The sequence below is a fragment of the Eptesicus fuscus genome, chromosome 13 (genome assembly GCF_027574615.1).
Source record: "Eptesicus fuscus isolate TK198812 chromosome 13, DD_ASM_mEF_20220401, whole genome shotgun sequence".
Classification (NCBI taxonomy): domain Eukaryota; kingdom Metazoa; phylum Chordata; class Mammalia; order Chiroptera; family Vespertilionidae; genus Eptesicus; species Eptesicus fuscus.
Genome location: NC_072485.1, coordinates 68181196 through 68203535, shown reverse-complemented (window position 1 = coordinate 68203535; position 22340 = coordinate 68181196). Strand labels below are relative to the sequence as shown.

The 22340-nt window shown below is 52.9% G+C and overlaps 1 protein-coding gene across 1 annotated transcript in view; it reads left to right on the top strand.

Moving 5' to 3' along the window:
- The first annotated feature begins 11563 nt into the window (after positions 1 to 11563).
- Positions 11564 to 22340, top strand: part of CREB3L1 (cAMP responsive element binding protein 3 like 1) — a 33816-nt gene continuing 23039 nt past the window's right edge. Inside the window, exon 1 of the mRNA XM_008146769.3 lies at positions 11564 to 11719. Coding sequence (XP_008144991.2) covers positions 11618 to 11719 — 102 coding nt within the window. The 5' untranslated portion in view covers positions 11564 to 11617. The remainder of the gene's footprint in view (positions 11720 to 22340) is intronic.

Sequence of the window (22340 nt, the reverse complement as noted above, 5' to 3'; positions counted from 1 at the left end):
AGTCCTTCCGCAACGCCAGGTCTCCTTGGATCTCCACCAGGTGAGGTCCTACAGACAAGGCAGCTATTGTTCTCTCCCCCATTTCCAGACGGACACACTGAGACTCAGGCAGATGTAAAGGACTTGCCCAACCCCACTGCCTGCTCAGTGGAAGCACCGGAACTGATCCGTCACTCCCCAACCATTCAGTGGGCATTTCGTCTGTGCCAGGCCCTCTGCCTCCCACCACGGTCCCACTGACCTCCTGGCCTTTTCTTCCCTCTCCTGGACACTTTCCAGATGGTCACAAGACGAACTCCCTCTGTTGACTCAGGACTCTGTCTCCGCACAGAGGAGAAGACACCACTGAGTCCAAAGCAATGTCCCTGTCACTCTGGATAATACTTTTCTTCAAGACCATATTTTTATTATATGACATGATACTATGTGTATTGGACCATTTGTTTATGGCCTGTCACCCCAACTAGTACGGGGTAAGAATGTGTCCATTTTGTTCATGACTACATGCTTAGTGCCTACAACAGTGCCTGGCACATAGGAGGAACTCAATAAATTTTTATGAACATGAATGAATCAATAACCCTCACTTTGCTCCCCTTTAAACTGATCCCCACAGCACATAGTTATAAGCATTAAATGATGTTATAAATGGAAGATGCTCAGCCTAGCGCCTGGTATTCAGTGGGCACACAATCATACTGTTGTTGTTGTCATTATGTTCACAGTTTTATGAGGGGGAGACAGGTATAAAAATAAATCACACGATGTGATAAAGTTCTTACTTCTGAGCCTTCTCCTCCACTTTGGGGTCCAGATAGCAGCCCCTCCATTTGCCTGAAGATCAGAGCCCAAAGTTCCTGCCCTGTCTGCGAGGTCACCCTTGGGGTCTAGCCCTGGCGGCTGGGAGACCTCTGGGCCTGCCCGGGCTGGGGGCAGTGGGCAGAGTCCAGCCCAGGCCTCAGCAACCCTTGATTTCCCCCTTGAGAGCAGGCCCCCACATCAAAGCCAATCTCCGAGGGGCGAGGCCTCTAGATAGATGGAAGATTAAAGAAGGCGAGGTCTCCACAGGCCACAGGGAGAGGCAGTCAGCAGGCGACCACAGAGGGAGGCCTGACACAGCCCTTCTCGCAGCCATCTTGGGGGGCAAGAGATGAGAAGGGGGCCCAGGCCTGGGCAAGTGAAACTGGTGAGGGGCACCTTAGCCCCCCATTATTACACTTTGGCCTGTCCCTCCAGTCCAGGCTTAACCCTTTCTTTGCCGGGCAGCAGCAGAGAGGCCCATCAGAGGAACCCCTGGGTCTCTCCTAGAGAGAGTTTGTTTGGTCATTGGGTTTGGTCATTGGGGTTTGCTCCCTTGAGTGAGGGAGCCTGTAATGAGGACCTCCTGGCCCCAGCCTTCCTCCCCAGGGAAGGTCTGTAATTAGTGCAGGAGGCGAGGCTGGGGAAGCTCAGACAATGTCATTTGAACCAGGATGAGACAGGGCTCAATTGCTAGTCTGCAGATTTTTTTTTTTTTTTCCTGGTGCCATTTCATATACAAAACTCTGGCGAGCTTAACCCTTTCCTGGCTGGGCCCTGACGCTGGGGTTTCAGCACAGCATACCATCCATTCCCATGCCTAATGGGTGCCTTTCTTGCCTCCCCGACACACACACACACACACACTCCAATTCAGATGAGCCATGGTTTCCAACTCCCCTGACATCCAACAAGCCATCCAACATCCATCATCCAACAAGCCTCCACTGAATGTCACCAGATGCTAAGCACCAAGGGGAAGGGGACCCAGGGGGAAATCTCTCATCGTGCCACCAAGGAGACTTCAATCCTCCGAGCAGTGGAGGAATGCACGCTGTAAACAGGTGATGAGCAATGCAGGACGGAATAGAATCAGACCGTGAAGACCAGCACAGGACAGGGAGGAGCCACGTGAGGGCAGAGTAAACAAGGTGGGCACCTGGCCTGGCGTGTGGGAAGCTCTCTGTAAATATGTATTGAGGGAGCCGTCTTCCTGGTTCAGGGCATTTCTGTAGTCAGAGTCTAAGGGCTGAACCCTCAGAGCCTTGGCAGCTCTGAGCCAGCCCCGGGTGAGGCCGATGTCAGAGGCTATTGGGACGGGCAGAGACTATGGCTTCCTCCCCCATGCTACTGCAGCCCTCGTTCTCAATCCCTCAACTACAGCTTGTTTCACTTAGTTGATTACAGATCTGGTACCCCACCGGATACCTTCTCGCATTCTGAGGGCTTTGTCTATTCACCTGTGGTCTCAGGTGCCAAAACACTGAGCCTGGCCCCCAAGAAGTATTCAAAAATCCTCACTGAATACATGATTAAGCATAGGAAGGTAGAGGTGTGGGGAAGAAATCTACCTCTACAGCCTTTCCCAGAGGGGATGCCACTTGTGGCCCCACTGCCCCTGCGAATCATGTCACAACCTCCCTACTATAGAAAGAGCTTCCAGAAATTAATAAGACAATGCCAACCACCAGTTTATCAAAGGGCAAAGGATAGGAATAGAGTCTACAGAAAGGGAAACATAATATTCTAAGACATCTAAAAAGACTCTCAACTTCACTAATAATAAGAGAAATGCAAACCAGAAACCCTTCAAAAGTTTGAAATGCTCTGTTGGAGAGATGGTGGAGAAACTGGCAGTGTTATATATTGCTGATGGGGTGTAAATTGATATGAAATATTTGACAATATCTATCAATATTACAAATGCACATTCTCTTTGACCCAGCACTCCCACCTCTGAGACTTTATCCTATAGATACACAGTGCTTGAACAAGGTTATCATTATAACTTTGTCATATTGTTTGTTATAAAAAATCAGAAACAATCTAATGTCCATCAGTTGGGTACAGGTAAATAAATGTTACAATCCTACAATGCAATAAAAAAAAGAGAGAGAGAGAGAGAAAGTTCTCTGTGTACTAATATGGGAAGATCACCAAAACATATTAAGGGTGGGAGGGAGATACAGAAGCATATATAAAATGCTCCTTTCCAGTTAAAAAGAGAGAGAGAGAGAAATACACACACACACACACACACACACACACACACACACACACACACACCATAGAAAGATGCCCAAGAAAGTAATAAAATTGATTATATGTTGGTCAAAGGGTGGGAACTTAGTGGTTAGGATATATAGAGATGGGATGGTTACTTTTTGTTGTATTACTTTTTTTTTTTTTAGTCATGTGATGCATTATCCATTCAACAAATTAAAAAAGACAAAATCCAAAACTCCTCTACCTAGCTCTTGGAGGTTCATTCTAGGTTTCTTCCCAAATTGCTGGGTAGAGAAGATTCCACCTGGCTGACTGCCCCTCCCTTGACTTCCCTCCCCAGTCCCTGCCACTTTTCCCTAAGGCCTTGGGTCCCAGTGCATAGTGGCTGTCATCCCAGCTCCTACCTTATGAACATGGACCATGAAGTCAGATCAAGTCACTGTGTGACCTTGGACAGTGACTTCATTCATCTCTCTGAGCCTCAGGAAAACTAGGTAATTGTGGTCTCTGCCTCCAAAGGTTGTGGGGAGGCTTACATGAGAGTACACATGGGCGGTACTAAACATAGATCCTGGGACATGATAAGTGTTGCTGTATAAATGTACCAAACCCACACTTTATATTCTTTGCCAGTATTTTTATTGGATTCTTGGTCTTTGTCTTGTGGAGTTTAGGAGCTCTTTATGGATTTAAACGGTTGAGATCTGCCCTGCAAGCGGGTAGAGCACTGCAGGGCAGTGGGGCCACAGTGAATGGCAGTTTGTAAAGATCATTATTTCTATGACTATTTCTCCTCCAGGCCATGTGTGCTGGTGTCTGAAGGATCCCACATCGGAGAGCCCAAGGCTCATCTGGAGAGTCTTTCCCCATTGGCTCCTGTCTCTCTGCCTCTCTGCCAGTGTCCCCGTGTTATCATGTTCTCCACCGCAGCTCTCAGAACAGCACCCCCTTCCATTCTAGGTTAGACTCCTCCTTTGTGACTCCTCCAGGGGTCCCCGGGTTTATAGAGCACATGTGTGGGGCCAGCCCCTGTATGGAATGTATTCACTCGTGGGTAGGTGTAGGCCTAACTTGGGAACCCCTAACTCTCCATCCAAGGGCTCCCCAGAGGAAAGACTCCAGGTGGGAGGCCCACAGGGGGTACAGCAAGAGATTAGGGCACAGAATATGCACCATTGGGGGCCCCTCACCCTGATCTTTGGATCCTTATTTATCATAGAGTTGAGAAGAAAATGTGGTTCCCTTGGGCCCACATCCATTTATTTTCTCCGGAGAATTGGTCCACCCTTCAGTTCTGGAAGCTCCAGAAACGTTCCTCGGAGCATCTGGAATATATATTTGCTTTAACTGGTGATTGCCAAGGCCAGCTCTGCTGCTTTTCTGTTTGCTCAGCTTAGCCCTCAGGGTTGGGGCTGGTCCTTGAGGATGGGGGAATGCCCAGGGCCCCCAGAGTTCTGTCTTTGTGCACAATATGGAATGGGAGCCCCCACCTAGACATGGTCTTCAAGGAGGAGAGCCTGGATGAGGGTGTTAAGAGTTAAAGGCTGAGTCTGCAAAGGCTCCAGGCTCCTCCTTACTCACCAGAAAGCCCCCTGATTACTGTGCAACTTATCCAGTCCTAGAGTCTGGTGCAGTGGAAAGATTAGGTCAAACAGACCCAAGATCAAATTCTCAACTCTCTTGTTTAATAGCTGTGTGACGTTGGACAAATAACGTAACCACTCTGAGCCATAGAAAAGTAAAAATGTTTTTGTATTTACACCTTGTCTCACTTCAGGGTGTATTAAAGGTATTTGGGAAACCCTACAGACAATGGAATTCGATGGCTTTTAAGAGAGGAAAAAGGATATGGAGAGAGGGAGCTAAAAACATAAGATGAGGCTAGGAATGCAGTTAGTTTGTGAAATGCAACCCCCTGAGATCCTGTTGCAAGAGGTGGGCCCCAGAAAATTCATCTCTGAGCTTCCTGGCGGCTCAAGTAAAAGAGGAAATTCAGTGAGCTACCAAATCCAGAGTGCCCGTTAGGTTAAAAATAGACCCATCACGCAGAAGCAGCCAGCGTTTTGGGGCCCTGAAATCAAAGAAAAACTTCTCCCCTGGACCTTCCAACAGGAGCAAGTTGTGGAGGGGGAAATGTGTGTGCAGAGAGGGTGACACTGTCTTCTAGGGCCTTTGTGTATCTGAAATAAAATAAATAAAATGTCTGATGGTGACTCTCTGAGTGGCCAGGACATGGTAGATGTGTATCCACTTCCTTCCTTCCTCCTACTTGGTCCTCCATCTCCTCCCAGGTAAGGAGTATCTGTGAGATTTGTCATGTGTGTGAGCAGTCAACTATTCAATCATTCCACACTTATTGAACACCTACTATGTGCCAGACCCTGAATGAAACAAATGTGAGAATCACCCTAAAACTAGCTAGTATCCCCCCTGCTGTCCCCAGATCCTCAGCCTCAGAAGCTCCCTCCTTCTCCCTGCCACCCACCCTTTGGGTCTCAGGGCTCTGCCCCTCCCCAGCACGCCTATAAACCCCAGGGAACCCCGCTCCTGTGGCTTCCCCCTCATTCCCCACATAGCTTCAGGCTGCTCTCTCAGACCACCACATTCATGGAGCTCAGCCACGTGCAAAAGCATAATTAATATTCCACTCAGTCTCCCCCAGCCCTGCTGCCTATTGGAAGAAGATGGAAACCAGATTTGCAGCCGCACGCGGTGGCATGGAGGGGTGGGCCCATTTCTAGAAGAGAGCTCGCACATTCTCCTCCAGTGGCTCCCACAGGCACGCATGGCAGAAGCCCCTCAGGGAGGGCCACACCTCCAGACACAGGATCATCCTCCCGAGCTGTGTGCACGCACAGTCACAGCACCACGGCGCACACTCACCTCCTGGCCAATCAAGGCCCAGAGAACACATGGGCTTCTCACACACAAGGTCCACATTTGCTTCTGGGCAGAGGCAGACAGAGTGGTAGCACTTCAGAGCTGGTAGGATGGAATTTGAGAGACCATCCTGCCTAAAACCCTCATTGTTCCGTGAAGAATCTGAGACCCTGGCTTAACCTGACTGTTATCGGTCCCCGCTGAACGGAATTGTGCCTGCTTGCCTTTTTTTAACAAAAGCAATGTCTGAGGCTACCTTTCTGATTCCTAGTGAGGAGCCACTTCAGCCTCATCAGCCTTGGAAATTGGGGAAACTGAGGCGTAGGAAAGAGGGACTGGGGAGGGACGGGGGAGGGACTTGGCGAGTCAGTAGGTCATAGACAGAATTGAGCCTGTGACTTCCCATGCCCCTGCCCTTCCTCTTAGTCCCCCACCTCTCGCTCTGCCAGCCCTAGGATTTACAGGGGAGTGTCCCCAACAACATGAGGACTCCCCGAGGCAAGAGGAAAGACTGATTTTGTCGATTTTTCTCCTTCGACTTGACGCATAGGGAGCAAGGGGGATGGAGGGCTGTATGCCTGAGTGTATGACTTCAGGGTCGGAGCCAGTGGCCTGGGGCACAGAGGCCTCTAGAAGTAGTGTTGGTGCAGGTGGTTTGAGGTAGAGAAAAAGGGTGAGTTCAGAGCAGGACTGAGAGCAAAGCAGGAAGCGGGCGGGGCTGTTCCCCAGGCGGCAGGCGGACAGTGCCAAGGGGCGGACCAGCCTCCTGTCCAAAGATGGGACAGTAGAACAGAAACTCAGGGAAAGAGAAGCTAAAATAATTACCAGGAAAAGGAGCTGGGAAGGAGGCAAATGCTTTCTTAGTCCTTAAGGAACTTCAGTCTGCAGAGGATTTGCAGGGGGAAAGAAATCTATCTTTAAGGCCCTTCTCCAGGCAAGGTGGCTGGTGATTCACTGGCTGCTAGGAAGGCCCTGCACCGCCCTCCCCTTCGCTCCTGCCTCTCCCTGGTGAGAAAGCGCAGTTCATCTGGGGTGAGTGGAAAGGGCCCTGAGTGAGGAGCCCGCAGGCCTGGATTTCAGAGTTATCTGTGCCCATCACAGCTGGGCAACCTAAGTCCAGCCTCCTATGGCCCGAGGCCTTGGTTTCCTGTGAAATGAAGGAGTGGTAAATCGTATACTCTCTGAGCCTCGATTTTCTTATCGGCAGATTGGGGATGATAATAATACCACGCTCCATTGAGTCTAAGATGTCACCAACTGTATGATGCTCCCTTATTTTATGTACACTAAGAAGGAAAGGACACTGTCCGTTCAACAATAACGTGTCATTGATGGTAAGACACATTCTGATGTCAGAGACATTAAAATGGGCATCTCGGAATCCGTGAATATGATATCTCACAAGCTTGTTCCAAGAATTAAACCAGATAATGTAAGTTTTTACTGCCTGGCACAGAGCAAGGACTCAGTAAATAAGATATTCTTATGGTTCATGGTGGAGCTGGGGGGAGGAACCACAGGCCAAAGGGATGAAGAGGTGTGAGAAGCCCACCTTCACGCTTCTGGCAAGGTGCCCCCCCCCCCCAGGAACTCCATGTTTAGCCCCAGCTGGGGGTTGGGGGGTACAGGGAGAGCAGTCCCCAGCCCATTTTAGGAAGCCACAAGAGAACAAAGGGCCCCATCTGTGCCCCGGAAGTCAGCCTAATCTCCAGGATGGATATGTTTTCTTTTCGCAGAAGTTCCTGTTGGAGTGTGCCAAAGCCTTTTTCCCTCTACAAGCCAGACAAACAAGGCAGGTTTACTTTGGGTGACCTTCTCACCGCCACCCGGGGCCTGCCTGCCGAGTGTAAACATCCACCCTTGCACCCTAGTGGAGGCTCCGGAGGGGAACCTGGAAAATGGGAGTGCCGGGCCTCCTAAGGAGGCAGGTCCCTGACCCCGCTCCCCAATTCCCTGCCTCGGACTCTCCTGGGAAGGGCACATTTGGAAGGTCCTCGGAGAGGACAGGACCCTACGGATCATTAACACTCTCCCATTTTGTAGATGTGAAAATTGAGACCCCCTAGAAGGACAATGACTATCCGGGGGTATCAAAGTGTGGTAGTCCCAAGCCAAGCACCACCACCATCTCCCCACCCCCACCCCCCCCGCTCTCTCTCTCTCTCTCTCTCTCTCTCTCTCTCTCTCACACACACACACACACACACACACACGCACACACGCACGCACACGCACGCGCCTGGCAGGAGCCTTTCTCTCTCCCCTGCCCTTGCGTCTGGGACTGACAGGAAGCTCATCTCTGTCCTTTCTCTCCCGTGCGTCACTGCCTGGGTTGGGATGTCTATGCATTTCGCTTCACAGCTGGAGCAGCTGCTGGTGAGCAACAACCAGATGTTCCTGGAGCCCGTACAGGAGGGGCCACAGTCTGTGCTTTTCTTGACCTGGAGTGTTTGCAGAACCAATCTTGACCTCCTTCCCCTGCCCTGCGGATGTAGAGAACTGGCTCGAGGGGGGCTGGGCTGTGGGACCAGGCCCAGGAGTGGAGAGGGAGCAGACCCTCCCTGTAGACACCTCACTTCACTATCTAATTTCCTCTCCTGGGAAATCTTTAAGAGAATATGGAAGGGAGGCGCTGCTACAGAAGGCTTCGGTGGGCCCTTTAATCTGAACTGGCGCAGTTCTTTTCCGCACGTACGTAGAATAGAGCCTCGAGCTTCGGTATGACCGTACTGGGTCTGTGCAGAGCACGGGGTATTACAGGCATCATCTCGCTCTCACGCCCCTGCCAGTCTTCCTTTCTCTTTCTCTTCTATTTGCTGTTCCCTCTGCCCGCGTTGCTTTTCCCTCCATTTTACCCCATAAGGGATTCCAGTTCATGATTCCGTTCTCAGCTCACATGTCACGTTTTCAGAAAGGCCTTCCTCATCCACACAGCCATATCACACTATGGTATCTCCTTCATAGTCCTTCTCACTATTTCAGGTCATCGTCTGAAAGTCCCCCGCAGCTCTCCTTCATTCCTTCTGGAATGCACCTTCTTAATCACCCCTGTGTCTGTCTCTAGTGTCTGGTCAGGAACTGATCACAGGTGCTCATTAGCACTTGTAGCATATGTGAGTAAATCCTCTGCATTCTCTCCCTTGCTGGACTTTGCCATCCCCTCATCCTAGGAAAACAATTATCATGCTCCTACTCCCTGCCAGGCTCTGCACTGCCTGGTCCCTCTTCCTGCCCGCCCCATCCCTGCACCCCCAGGATTTTTCTTGAAGATCCTGCCTCTCCGACTCCACAGGAGGTGCTGGAACCAGAATGTCTCCCCGGGATTATTTTCAATGGTTCCTGGGGTGTTCACCTGGGTAAGAATCAGGAAAGAGAGGACACTCTAATCCTATTTCTCTAAAACGGTATAATCTTCCCCAATCACTTAAATGGTGCCTGTGTCTGTAATTACAGAGCAGGCTGGGAGGATCGCGGGCACAGTCTCTAGCCAACCTCGGGCGGAGGGGCACTTCGGTTCCTCCTGGGGGCCGGCAGGGACTCCAGCTCGGGAGCCAGGAATCCAGACACCTGCTGGCACAAGCTCACCCACCACAGACCGGCTTGTTCCCGCAGCCAGAGACCACTCCCCTCCCTCCCCCAAAAGAGTGTGCCTCCCCCCTCCCTGAGGCCCAGATGTGACACATTTGGAAAAACACACACACCCAGGTCTCAGCACCCTAATTCTATCTGCCACTGGTATGATTTCCGTGGGCCTCAGCCTAACTTCTCCGAGTGGCATTGCGGGTGAGGGGGTCCGCACAGCATGGGTTCTCTTCCCAGCTTCTCAGGAGCAAACTCTCCGGGAGGCCTGCGAGCGAACAGTCCTGTGACCTCCTAGAGAGTCAGAACTTCGTTCTCCAGAACTATGTCGACTGGGCCAGGAGATGGGGGAGAGCCACATGCCTGCCTGCCTGCCCACCCCAGCAAGCCGCTGCCAACTCAGCCTCAGCCTGTGCCCTCTCCCACCCAGGCACCGAGTCATTTCAGTGACATCCCTGGCTTCGCGGCAGTGACATCTCTGCTTCTTAAAGACCTTTCGGTCCTGAGCTAATAAGAAGCCCCAGACAGCAAGGACACACTTAATCCTGTTAATGACTTCTGCCCAGGAACGGCGTGCCCCACCCTGTGAGGGAGTGCCTTTCCGAACCACCTCCATTTGTTCAGGTGCCTGGTGATTGTTTATCAGCCCTTTCAAGAGATTAAGCTGTACTCTGGAGCGGGACACTTAGGTCATGGATCCTGGGGGGGTGTCCCGTGACCATGGAGCGCGCTGCCAGCCGGCGTCTGGGTTCACGCAGACCCGTGGCCACTGTGCTCCAAAGTCTTGCTCTTGGGAAGCATTAGGGGAACTTGAGGATTGGAGAGAAGCGGGGTCCTTGCTGCATCTCTGCTGGTCACCTGGTCACACACACAGGAAAGGCAGAGACAGTCCTTGCCCTGAGGGATTCAGAGTCCAGTTAGGGTCATAGATGCAGAACAAACAATGACAATAGCACATTATACTCATCCCCTGGAGAAAAGCACACGATGTGCTGCGAGTGTCACGGTGGTAAATGCTTCAGCCTGGGGGTCAAAGAAGGCTTCCTGGGGGAGGAGGCGTGAACAACCTCCCCATCGCGAGATCTGTGAAGGGGCCTGTGAGATGGACTTCCCAGCCTTGGACTTGGCTCAGGTTCTAGCCCAGGGCTGGAAGAATGGAAGTAACTCAACTTCCTCGTGAACGTGTGGGGCAGTGGTTAGCGAAGCCGTACACGATGCCGAGGCTCCAGGAACACCGTTATGGGCTCCAGGACGACTTCGCTTTAGGCCGCTGGGGTTTGTTTGTTTGTTTTTTAAATCTATTTTTATTGATTTCAGAGGAAGGAAGAGGGAGAGAGAGATAGAAACATCCATGATGAGAGAGAATCATGGATCGGCTGCCTCCTGCAAGTCCCCAACTGGGGATGGAGCCTGCAACCCAGGCATGTGCCCTTGACCGGAATGGAACCTGGGACCTTTCCGTTCGCAGGCTGACGCTCTATCCACTGAGCCAAACCGGCTAGGGCAAGGCCTCTGTTTCGAGAGCCATCAGAGAAGAGAGATTGGCAAAGAAAACCAGCTTGTCTCTTTAAAAGAGGAGGGGCGGCTGCTCAGGCCGCTCCCTCCTCATTACTATGAAATTATCGTGAATATTGATGTGGGGGCGTGGCGGATTGGCCAGCTGTGCTAACCAGCCAGGGGTTCCCGGTTTCGCAGAGGAAAGTGACAGAAGCCAAGCCGAGGGAGACGCGGAGAGAGAGCAGAGCACCCGACAGCCACCAGTCTCGGGGGAGCGCTCCGCTCCCCCGCCCCCGGCTCCCACCCAGTCCGGGGGGCTCCTCCAGCCCTCAGCCCCACTCCCGGGCTCCCCATGGAAGCCAGCTGTGCCCCCGGAGGAGCCGGAGGAAGAGGAGTCGGCTGAATGCCTGCGGTGCGCCCAGCGCCCCTGAGCCCTGCCTCCGCCGCGCCCTAAGCCCCCCGCGCCCCCCGCGCCCCCTGCCCGGGGCAGTGCCGCCCCCGCCCGCCCCTCCCGCGGGGCTGAGCCCCGGACCTGCCCCCGCGCGCCTGCCAGCCTCCAGCAGGAGCTCTGGGCCGGGCGCGCCGCCGCCCTGGAGTGAGGGAAGCCCAGCCCCAGGGGTCTCCGGAGCCCGCCGCGATGGACGCCGTCTTGGAGCCCTTCCCGGCGGACAGGCTGTTCCCCGGATCCAGCTTCCTGGACTTGGGGGACCTGAACGAGTCGGATTTCCTCAACAATGCGGTAAGACGAGGGGTCTGCGCGCCCCTTCCACCACTCCGCACCCCTCTGCGCCGCTCGCCTGCCCCCCGCCACCCCCCTCCCCGCCAGACGGGGCTGCACATCACTGGGCAGAGCGGAGGAGGGGGCTGGAGGCCGGGTCCCCCGGAGGGGCACGTGCTTCGAGCTCTGAGGTCCGGTGACGAGGTCCCCCAACACCTCCCTAGTGCCCGAGCCGGGACCGGAGCCTCGGAGCTCCGTCCGGGAGGACATTGGCCTCCACCTTCTGGGGAAGGGGACGTCGAGGCGTCGGCGGCGCCACCCGATTCTCCGACGTGGGCTTGAAAGACACAAATCCTGCCCCCGCCCGGGGTTCCAGGACCAGATTGCGCGCAAAGTGGACCCGCGGCCGGTTCTCCGCTGGGAGGCGCACAGGGGAGCGTTCGAGGGGCCAGAGTCTCGACGCCCCGGGATCCAGACTCGGGTTCTGAGCCAGACCCGGACACTTAGGGGTGCTGCCGCCCCAAAGTCAAGAACGCGGTGCCCCCAGGAAGGGGCCTGACGTTCAGCTGGTCAGAGCAGCGCGGGGCGATCGATCGCCCAGGACGAGGGAGGTCTTGCTCCCCGTCCCTGTGTCTCTAGGTCTGTTTCTCCCTCACCTCTCGCTGACTTTCTCTCTCTCTCTGTAACTCTGTGCGTCTGAGCTTGTCCTTTTTCTCCCTTTTCTCTCTTCCCCTCCCATCCTAAGGAAACGTGGCTTCTCTCTCTTCTTCCCTCCCTCCCTCCCTCTTTCAGGCTCAGCCCAAAGGCCCTGCTGTTGGGGGAGGGGTATGGGCTCAGTAACAGGGAAAAAATATTTGGGTTCCGAAGAACCTTCCCGGTTAAAATGTGGGCAGCTTGGAGAATCTGGTAGGATGCCCCCCCGTGTAGTGAACCTCCAGTCTGTCTGCACACGTGTGTGCGCGCACACAGGCACACACACAAACCCAGAGATCATCCCAGGGCCTCCACTTCCTGGCCTCTACCTGCTGGGACTAAGATCAACTTGGCCAGACAGAAGCCAAGGGCATAGAAATGTAAGGGGTTGGGCATCTTAGACTTCCACCTAAACTGCCCCTGGCTGCCAGACCAGCCAAGCAGCAGGACCCTGAGCCTGGGAGGCATGGGGTTGAGGTCTCCCGGACCTTCCTTAGGCAGCAGAGCTGGGTCACCCTGCCCTCTGAGGAAGGCTCCTGGTCCCAGTCAGAGGGAGCGCACTTGGGCAGGGAGGCCAAGTGGAGGAGGAGAGAGAGGGCTTGAACCTGTGGCGGGGGAGACCTGGGTTCTAGTCCTGCCTCTGCTTCTGCCTCCCTTCTGTGAACCTGGGCCACACCACCAGCTCCCTTCCCTGGGCCTCAGTTTCTTTGTCTATAAAATGGGCAAAGGTTGGATCAAGTTTTTCTAAGGATGGTCTGGCACCGATCCTAGGAATAAAGCAGCAGAGAGCTGGGGTTCCACACGCCTCTCCTGGAGTTGGTAACAGATACTGGCCAGAGGGAGCGGGGTTGTTGTGTGTACCCTTGTAGCCAAGGGAGGCGGTAAAGCCCCTCTGGGAGGTTTCCTCAGAACCCTGAGCAGCTCTGAGTTGGGCTTTCTTCTGAATGAACTCTGCCGCCTACAGCCTCTTCCTGCTGCTCCATTCAGCCTTGCCTCCCCAGCTGCTCCTCCGGGCCGTGGTCCAGCACAGGAAAGGAGGCACGATCAGACAGTGGTATCCAGCACCAGGATGGGGCGGAAAGCCCTGCTAGAAAAGCTCTTGACCTGGGTCCTAGGCCAGGCCGGGAGAGGCAGGGCACAGGGAAGGATTTCTGAGAGGAGAGGAAAAAGAATTCCTGTGCTGGGAATCACGAAATTTGGTTCTAACGGTGCTTCTGCCGCCAGCCACCTCGGCAGTTCAGACAAGTGACTTTTCATGCTCTGATTTCCTCACCTGAAAAATGGAGATACAGACCTTCCCCATAGTGTACTGTAGAGATTTAGTGACAACTTTAATTAAAGATGAATTAGGACTCTGCCTGGCAGGTAAGTTTCCATGGTTAACTTGCTCCAGAAGCTACATAGAGTGACAGTAAGAACTACTCAGGTAGCAGTTGCTGTGGGACCCTCTCTGGTGCCTCCATTTAAGTGTCTAAGGTCCCATACCAACTCCTTCTTCATGCTGCATGAGGGCAGGAAAATGTCTCCGGGGTTAAGGATGGGAAGGGATGGAGTCTGCATGCTTCTCAGTCTGGAAGATGGAGAGCAGGATATTCGTTATCCTTTAAAATCCAGATAAAGGCCATAAAGTCATGTGGAAAGTGTATGTACTCTGTCGCCCCATGCAAAAAGCAAACATCAAAAGGAATGCTCACCCTGCACACTTGTACCTAAGAAGCACACATTCGCTTGGACAGAGACGGGAGAATGAGCATGCGGTCAAGTCCAGTCCAGTGTGCTTGCAAGGTGGCCGGGGGGGGGGGCTTTATGTTTTCTTTTGTGAAGATCCTATCATGCAGTCTTGTCTATGTGATTCTCAGAGACACCCCTCAGAAGGGGCTGCCCTTCCTTCCAGGTGTGGGGGATTCCCCTCCCCATATCTTCCCCGGTTCCTGAGGTGGCCACCCTAGAGCCCGCTTCCCTGTGCCCTGTGACCAGCCCCTGGGCAAGTATGAGAGAGGGTCTAGTGCTCAGAGAACTGGGGTAAAGGACCGGAGGGAGAACAGGTCATACCTCCAGATAGAGACACTGGTTCTGGGTGCTTCTTGCCTCATTCCTCTGGCTAAGGGGAAGGGGTGACTCTGATTTCTCTAGGGGGAAATGGCTTTGGGTCCCAGAGAAGGCCCAGCTGGGAAGGTGTTGGGGGGTGGGAGGAGAAGGAGGAAGAGAAGTTCTGTTGTCTCAGAGGGGAGCAGCAGGAAGCTTGGAGGATGTTTGCCCAGCACACTCATTTACCTCCCAGCAGCTGGGGAGGCCAGGTATGGGAATGACCAAACCCAGGGACCAGCCCAGGAGAAGGGAGGTGTGGGGCTAAGCCTGATCACTGCTGCCCAGGCCCCCAGCCTGGCTTCTCCTGAGCTAAATGGGAAAGCAGAAAACCCCCACCCCCAGGCTTTGGAGGACTTAAGGAGATTAGAGAAGTATGTGCATTTGGGTGTTTCTATGTCTGTGTGTGGGCCTTTAATAGCCCTTAAAAGGGGAGGGGTATATGTGTGTGAGCCCATGTGCATACATGTGTGTTTCTCTTTAAATTCTCACCAATGAGAGGGAGGTCCCAAGGGCCAAAGCACTCTGGTCTCAGAGTAGAATCCATGGGAAAAGGACTAATGGAGAAAAACTAATGGAGGAGCCCAAACCTTAGGGCTCCTATTCAGGAAGGGAGATCTCCCCGAATGCCTACTCCTCTAGAACACTGAGTTTGTTTTGGGCAGGTTTTATTGTTTTGTTTTGTTTTGTGCTTCCCCTACTGAGATATGAGCTCCTTGAAGGCAAGGGGTTATCTGTCTTGTTCACTGTTGTACCCCAGTGCCATGTACAGTGCTTGGCACAGAGTAGGCCTCAACCAACTATTACTGAATGACTAAAGGGGGGCAGGCCTAGGTCAGACCTCACATTTTTAGGGAGAGGGAAAAAAAGGTGCTTAAGCTCATCAACTCCCAGCCATCAGTCCTGCAGCCTGCACTGTCTCTGAGATTCAGGAAGCTTCTCCATGCTTTCCAATGAGTTGTCATTGCCTTGAGCCATCCCCATCCTGTGTGTGGTACAGACATTCGTAGCTCCTGGGACAGGATAGTCTAGAGCTGACTGAGCCACAGCAAATTTTAATTTGTAGTTTAGGCCTCAGCTTTGAGCATTGGCTCTAGGGCTTCCCTCTTCCCCAGTTTCTTCTTGTTCAGGACTCCTGGATCCACATTCACCAACTTAAAACTAAGTATTTTCCTGGCCCTACCTCAGGGCCTTTGCACGTGCTGTTCCTGGCATCTAGAATGCTTTCCCTTCAGTTCTCTCTACCTCATCTTCTTCAGTTCAAATGTCACCTCTTTAGAAAAGGTTCTCCCAACCACCTCCAGTGGGACACTGTAATTTTCCGTTTCAGTCCTTTGATTTCTTCATAGCTCTTATCTCAGATTGCAGTTATTTTATTGGCTTATTGTCCATTTCCTCTGTGAAAAAGAAAGTTCATGAGAACAGAGACCATGTCGGTGTTGTCCATTGCCATAAACCTAGCACAGCACCATGGCATACAATAGGTGCTTAATATAGTAAAATTCTACCAGAAGGCAATAAACAGAGTCCAAAGTATCCAATTATGTAAAATGGGAGGTTATGGTATTACAGGATCAATGAAAAACAATAGATTTGGGGTCTGTACTATCACAAAAAGCACAAAAGTCAAGATGGTGAAATGTTACTTACCACATGCCACAGACCAAACTGAGAAGGTTCTAAAGGAGCACGAGGCAGTCAGCCCTTTCGATAAAAGGTTGCCCACCTTTGTTTGAGATGGGCCCCCGGTGTAGGACAGAAGCCGCGGCTTTGTCGCATTGTGGTGGACTTTGCTCCATTTCAAGGGTTTACTCCATTTGTAGAGAAAACAATACTTCAAACCGGGGCAATCCCAATAAGGGAAGGGGGGAGAATGTTTTTAAAAAGAGAGGTCTGTGCTCAACAATAAAGATAAAAAACAAAAAGACGGGCCTGTGTGCTCAAGAAGTAAACCCATAATTCCCGAAGAGGCCCTAAGGGTCTCTGGGTCCTGGCCTGCTCAGCCCTGAGGGTGATGGGGATGCTGGATCCCAGGAAGATGCTGTCTGTACCCTGATCTGCTGTGAGGTCCCTCCGGCTTCCCTGGACCAGCTGGGGATTTGCTTGGTCGTCCCTCAATACACACATCTCCTCCTTTAGCAGCTGGCGAAGGCGGTCACCATGCAGAGTGACCTCCAGCCACTCACAGCTAGAGAGAGACAGAGAGGAAAAGGGACAGTGGCAGTACCGCTGGGTGCCAGGAGGGAGCAGAGCAATGGTGAGAGCCTGAGCACCCAGATGAGCTGCGGGTCATGGAAAGTTTCTCAGAAGAGGCAACCTCCCCACTCTGCCTCCTCAGTGTCCCCCTCTCTATTGGCAAAGGACTTACTGAAGGCATGTCAGCGGGGTGGACTGGGGCTGTGTATAGGCGTCATTGTCCCTGTGCAGATGAAAAACAGAATTAGAGAGGAGGGGGACCTGTTAACTCTGTTCTGGGGCTGGGATCCCATGGAGTCAAGGAGGGGAGAGAACATCTCTCTCTCGCTATTGTACTGGTTTGAACTTCGCTCTCTAGAGCAAGGGAAGTTTGGGATATCAGCTATCCGAGGAGCCCCACCTTCATCCTCACTTACTCCCATCCTTAGGGCACTGTGGATGCCTAGCGCATTGGGAGCAGAGCCAGCAGGTTGCCTGGCCAGTGAGAGGAGAGGCCCCACATCCCGTACTCGCTCGGGGATGCTGTTCCCATCCCGCCTGGGAACTCAGACCTTTGCTCTCTGCAGCTTCCAGGACTCCCTGGGAAGGTCTGCTTCTGTCTGGCCTAGCCTGACCTGGCTACTGCGCCAGGAGAGGGGAGGATGAAAGACTCTCTCCGCGCCCCCCGCCCCCCGCCCCGCCTTGTGTCTTCCCTCCTTGTACCGTGTGCCTCCTGCAAGTCTTGTTGTTGAGGCCCTCCCTGAGCATCCCTCTCTGGGACCTGGCTTGCCCCTGAACCTCCCTCAAGAAACCAGTTCCAGATGCTGGAGAACAGGCTGTTCTTCTGGAAGTCTCAGCACTCCAGGGGGCAGGATGGAGGAGGAAGATTTGGGTGGAGTTAAGTCAAGACCATGAGCATTGCTTTGGCTGGAATGCTATGTAACCCCCTCGGACAGACTAGGGGAAGCCAACTTAAGTGGCAGAACCCTTGACCAGGATTGGGAAGAAGGTAGGAGTGGGTGTATCTGGTTCAGGGAAAGCTGGGAGAGGCAAGAACTCTGGTCATCAGAGAAAAGATCCTGATCCCCATGACCTGAACACACCATATCATCAACAAGGCCAACTTGACAAGTAAGGCAATAATGGGTTCCCTGCTACCGGGTTCAGTGTACCTCCTCTCCCAACCCTCCTGGGAAGAGCCCTCACTGAAGCATCCTTGGCCCTTGGCTCTTGGCCCAGGAACCACTCCACCCGTCACACAGGGGCTGACACATCTGGGCTGGGCTCTGTGGTCCGACCTAACAGCTGGACAGCAGCAGCTGTCCGCCATCCCCTTCCAAAAGAATAACAAAAATGAAAGCAGCAGTGGAGTGAGCAGGCTCTTCAGGGCCTTGAGGAGAGCCGGGAGGCAGTTTTAAAGCAGCAATTGAGGGGACTTGCTTTGGAAGCAGACAGGCCAAGCCTTTGCCCATGTCCTCACCTCTCCTCACCTCATTGCCCTGATTTTCTGTGTGACCTTGGGCCTTGGCTTCCTCATTTGCTGAACTAGACTGTGACTTCTTTGAAGGCAGGGAGTGTCAGGCAGTTATTTTTATCTATTGCCTAGTTATAGCTATAGTGACTGAGTGCTCAGATATGTTTATTTATTGGAAGGAAGGAAGGAAGGAAGGAAGGAAGGAAGGAAGGAAGGAAGGAAGGAAGGAAGGAAGGGCAGAGGTGGTGGATAGATGAATGGGTGGGTATATGCATAATGGAAGATAAACACTTCTATACTACCAACTTTGATGGTACTTTTTTTTTTTAATGGATTTTGTTCATTTATTCAAGGAGTAAATCTTAACCTAAATTCCACATCTACCTTTCACTTTACCATGATGGCCTTTTCTATTACAAAATTTTCTATTACGAAAGTTTCTCTCTCCCTCTCCCCTCCTCTCTGAAATCAGTAATATATTTTTAAATATATTTTTAAAAGACCACACATGAATCTGGGGAAGAGATGAGCTGTAGACCATGAATCCACTCCACTCTGGGCAGATTCTGATCAGGAATCTCCTGAGATGCTATGCCTACTCCCAAACCCAACTTGGCAGGTACCTCAACAATCCCTGGGGAGCCGTTAATGGTTGCCTTTAGCTCAGTGGTTCTCAACCTTTCTAAAGCCGCGACCCATTAATACAGTTCCTCATGTTGTGGTGACCCCCAGCCATAAAATTATTTTCGTTGCTACTTCATAACTGTAATTTTGCTACTATTAATGAATTGTAATGTAAATATCTGTGTTTTCCGATGGTCTTAGGTGACCCTGCTAGTGGTTCTCAACCTGTGGGTCACAGTATGTGAGGCCCTGCAGAGGGTTTAAGGATGAACTCCACCCTAGATTCTACCTTCAAGGAGGTTCAAGTTTAGAAAGAGAGATGGGTCCCATTGTGCATAATTGGAGTTCAAGGAATGATATTAGCCAGTGACCTAACAGTCTACAAATGGGAGAGGACTCTTCCAGCTGGGTGGCCAAGGAAGGCTTCCTGAAGGAAGCAGCATTGAATTAGGACGTAAAGGATGATAGGAGTTGGAATGAAGAGATAAAGGGCAAAGGCATTCCAGGCACAAGGAATGGTACAAGCAAAGATCCTGCAACAATGGAGCTCATAGCAGTTTCAAGGAACTGGGAGTGGTCATCCAACGAGGCTGGAGGGAAGACAAAGATGAGTGGCTCCAGCTATCTGGTAAGTGGAATGCAGTGCTTTGGAGCTGGGAGTGTTATCTGTAGGCGGGAGGGGGCCAGCGATAGTTCTGAGCTAGACACCGTGGTGGTCCCAGTGCTAACTGAACTGCCTCAGTGCTGGGAGTCCATTGGAGGGATGTCAGCTGTCAGCCTGTCCAGATGATGAAGGACCCTCCCCGAGAGGAGACAGAATTGTGGGCCCTTCCCAACCCCAGAGCAGCCTAAGCCAGCAGCTGATCCCAGGTCCCTTCTCTCCTCTTCCTTCCACCCTCTGCCCTGATGTGACTCTCACAGTGGGCCAGGAGTACCAGTCCCTTCTGGCTCCTTCATCCCCAGCACTGGGGCCAGGCTGACCTGGGGAGTCCAAGGCAAGCCCACCCTTGCAGCAAGACAGGCTGTCCCTCTTCATGCTGACAGCCCGAGGCTAAACCATGTCCTTCCTCCTGGCTTAACCCTGGGACACTAATGGGGTTCCCCCGCCCCTCCTACAGTTCAGGACCATCCATAGCATGTCCCTCTTGGCCCCAGGGGAATAGAAGGGTCTGAGTCCTCCTGAGCCCAGCCCAACCTGGCACCTCACCTCCTTGGCCTTCCCACCCATCCGCTGGGACAAGATGCCCAGAGTCCCTCTTGTCATCCTCCCCAAGAGGAAGCCCAGCCCTGCCCTCTGCTGCCCCAGAGCCTTCACCCCTTTCTCTCCCAGGGCTGTAAATCAGTTCCACATTTGGGATCTGGCTTGTGCTATCTGCTCAGAACGTTCCTCTCCGTTCGCTCAGGCTCCCATCTCCCCCACCCCACGTGGTCAGCCCATAGGGTCTGCGGAAGGAGAAGGGCTCCTGCACTCAGTGACCCCCTTCAGTGGTCTTGAGAGGAAGCTGGGCTGTAGCAATGGGCCAGAGGGACAGTGGGCCAGAGGCCCTCCCAGAGAGAGATGAAAGAGGAAGGGGGTGGGGTGAAGGCAGAGCTTGAGCAAGCATATGAGGGGATGAGGGGTTGGGGGTGGTGAGGGAAGGAACGAGGTAGTTCCCAGCTCAGCACATTCCTGAGACATCTGGACGTGCTGGAAGGGCCCCAGCTGGCCTGCATGGCTGTGGCTCCAGCTTCTCTGCTCTGTGATGTCAGGACCCAGCATTCCCCCCTCCTCTCAGAGTCCCACTGGCCTAGGGGCTGAGTGCTGGGGTCTCCTCCCCTGACCCCTGACCCTCAGTGAGCAAGCAAGAGGCCTGTGGGGCAGTGGAAGAAATGCCTGCCCCAGAGGAGGGCCTGGACTGGTGGTAGAAGGCAGACCCTGAAGACCCAGGGGTTTGCCCATGGGACTGACTCAAGGCGATTCCTTCTTTGGGCTGATGGCAGCCCCCTCCCTTCTTGGAAGGAAGATGAGACAGAGGAAAGACTCTGGGAATGGCTGCTTACCTTGAGTTCTCAGTTTCCCTCTCTGTAGTAATAACAGCGCCATGTAATGAGAGCCTCCTCCATGTCCCACATTTGTAAAGCTCTTTACAAATGTTATTTCCTCCTCACAGCAACCTGGTGGGGTAGCTATAATTACCCCCCTATTTTACAGCTGACAAGTGAGGCTCAGAGAGCTTAAGTAACTTGCGCAAGGCTACTCAGCAAGTAACAGCCAGGATTCGGACCAGGTCGGCCTGCTTCCCTTGCTCGTAACCATTGTACTACTTTGCCTCTGCAAATAAGAGATGGATCTAATGATGCCAGAATTTCTTTCAGCCCTACAGTTGTAATTGTTTCTTTTGGCTACCGTGGCACTCTTCAAGAAGGGCAGGGGAGGCATTAGTCACACACTGGGTGGGGGGAGGAGGGCAGAGGCCTCTGGCTGTGAAGCATCAGATGGGTCAGGAGCCTTTGGAGGCCCCCTCCCTTGGAGCCCCAGAGAGGTCCAGGCCCCAGGAGCTGGAACCACAGCCTGATCCCCAGCCGAGCCCAGGGGTCCCACACCTTCCCTGAAGGAAGGAGTAAATAAGGAGAGAGAATGCAGCTTCTTCCAAAAATAAAACCTGAGGACAACTCAGACAGGCTGGGATGCTGAGGAAGCCAAAGGCCGAATGCTGAGTGTGCTGAGGAGAGGGAAGCGGCCAAGGGAATTCCAGCCAGAGCTGGGTGGCAGGTTTCAGCCGCGGAGGGCCTTCCAGCTGGCCAGGGGCCGGGAGAGCAGCTCAGCCGGTTGGCCACTGGGCTCTGTTTATACTCTTTGGCCTGGCCTACGCCTGGGACAGTTCTTCCCGCTCTGAGTAGGGGGCTGTGGTCCGCAGGTACCTGGTCTGGCTGGGGCTTAAGAACAAAAAGGCCTTGAGGAAGAACAACCCAACAGGGAGGAGCCCAGGGAAGGAGTCCAGGCGCATGGAAACTCTGCCTGGAGCAGGAGCAAGCTGGCATCCGAGTGGAATTCCAGGCAGTCATTCCTGGAGGCTCAGCTGCAGGAAAAAAGGCCTCGGTCCGTTAGATCACTGGCGCATTCCTTCATTCACCCACTGATTCAGTCGGTCAGTCACTCAGCGAACGCATCTACCATGTGCTGGGACCAACGCTAGGCTTTGGCGATAGAGATGAGAATTGGACCCAGCAAGACATAGTTTAGAGGCAACCTGGCTAAATCATTTCAAGCTCCACTAAGGAACTGGGAAGCTATCCTAAGGGCGGTGGGGAGTCACCAATGGATAATGAATGAGCAGGGGAGTCTCACAGTCATATTGGTGTTGAAAATCCCTCTTGATGCCAGGTGGAGAATGCTCTGGAGACAGAGCAGAGTTCAAACCTGGGACCTACTTCATAAATGGGGTAGTCACACCACTAGTGAGAAAGTCTTTTCCAAGCAGGAAGTGGGCTTTGTTCATCTCTGTGTCCACAGGTCTGGGCGCAGAGCAGGTACTCAGTAAATACTGAACAAATGCATGTGATGAATAAATGAATGTGATTAGATGCCTTTATTCTCCAGCGGCCCCCAGC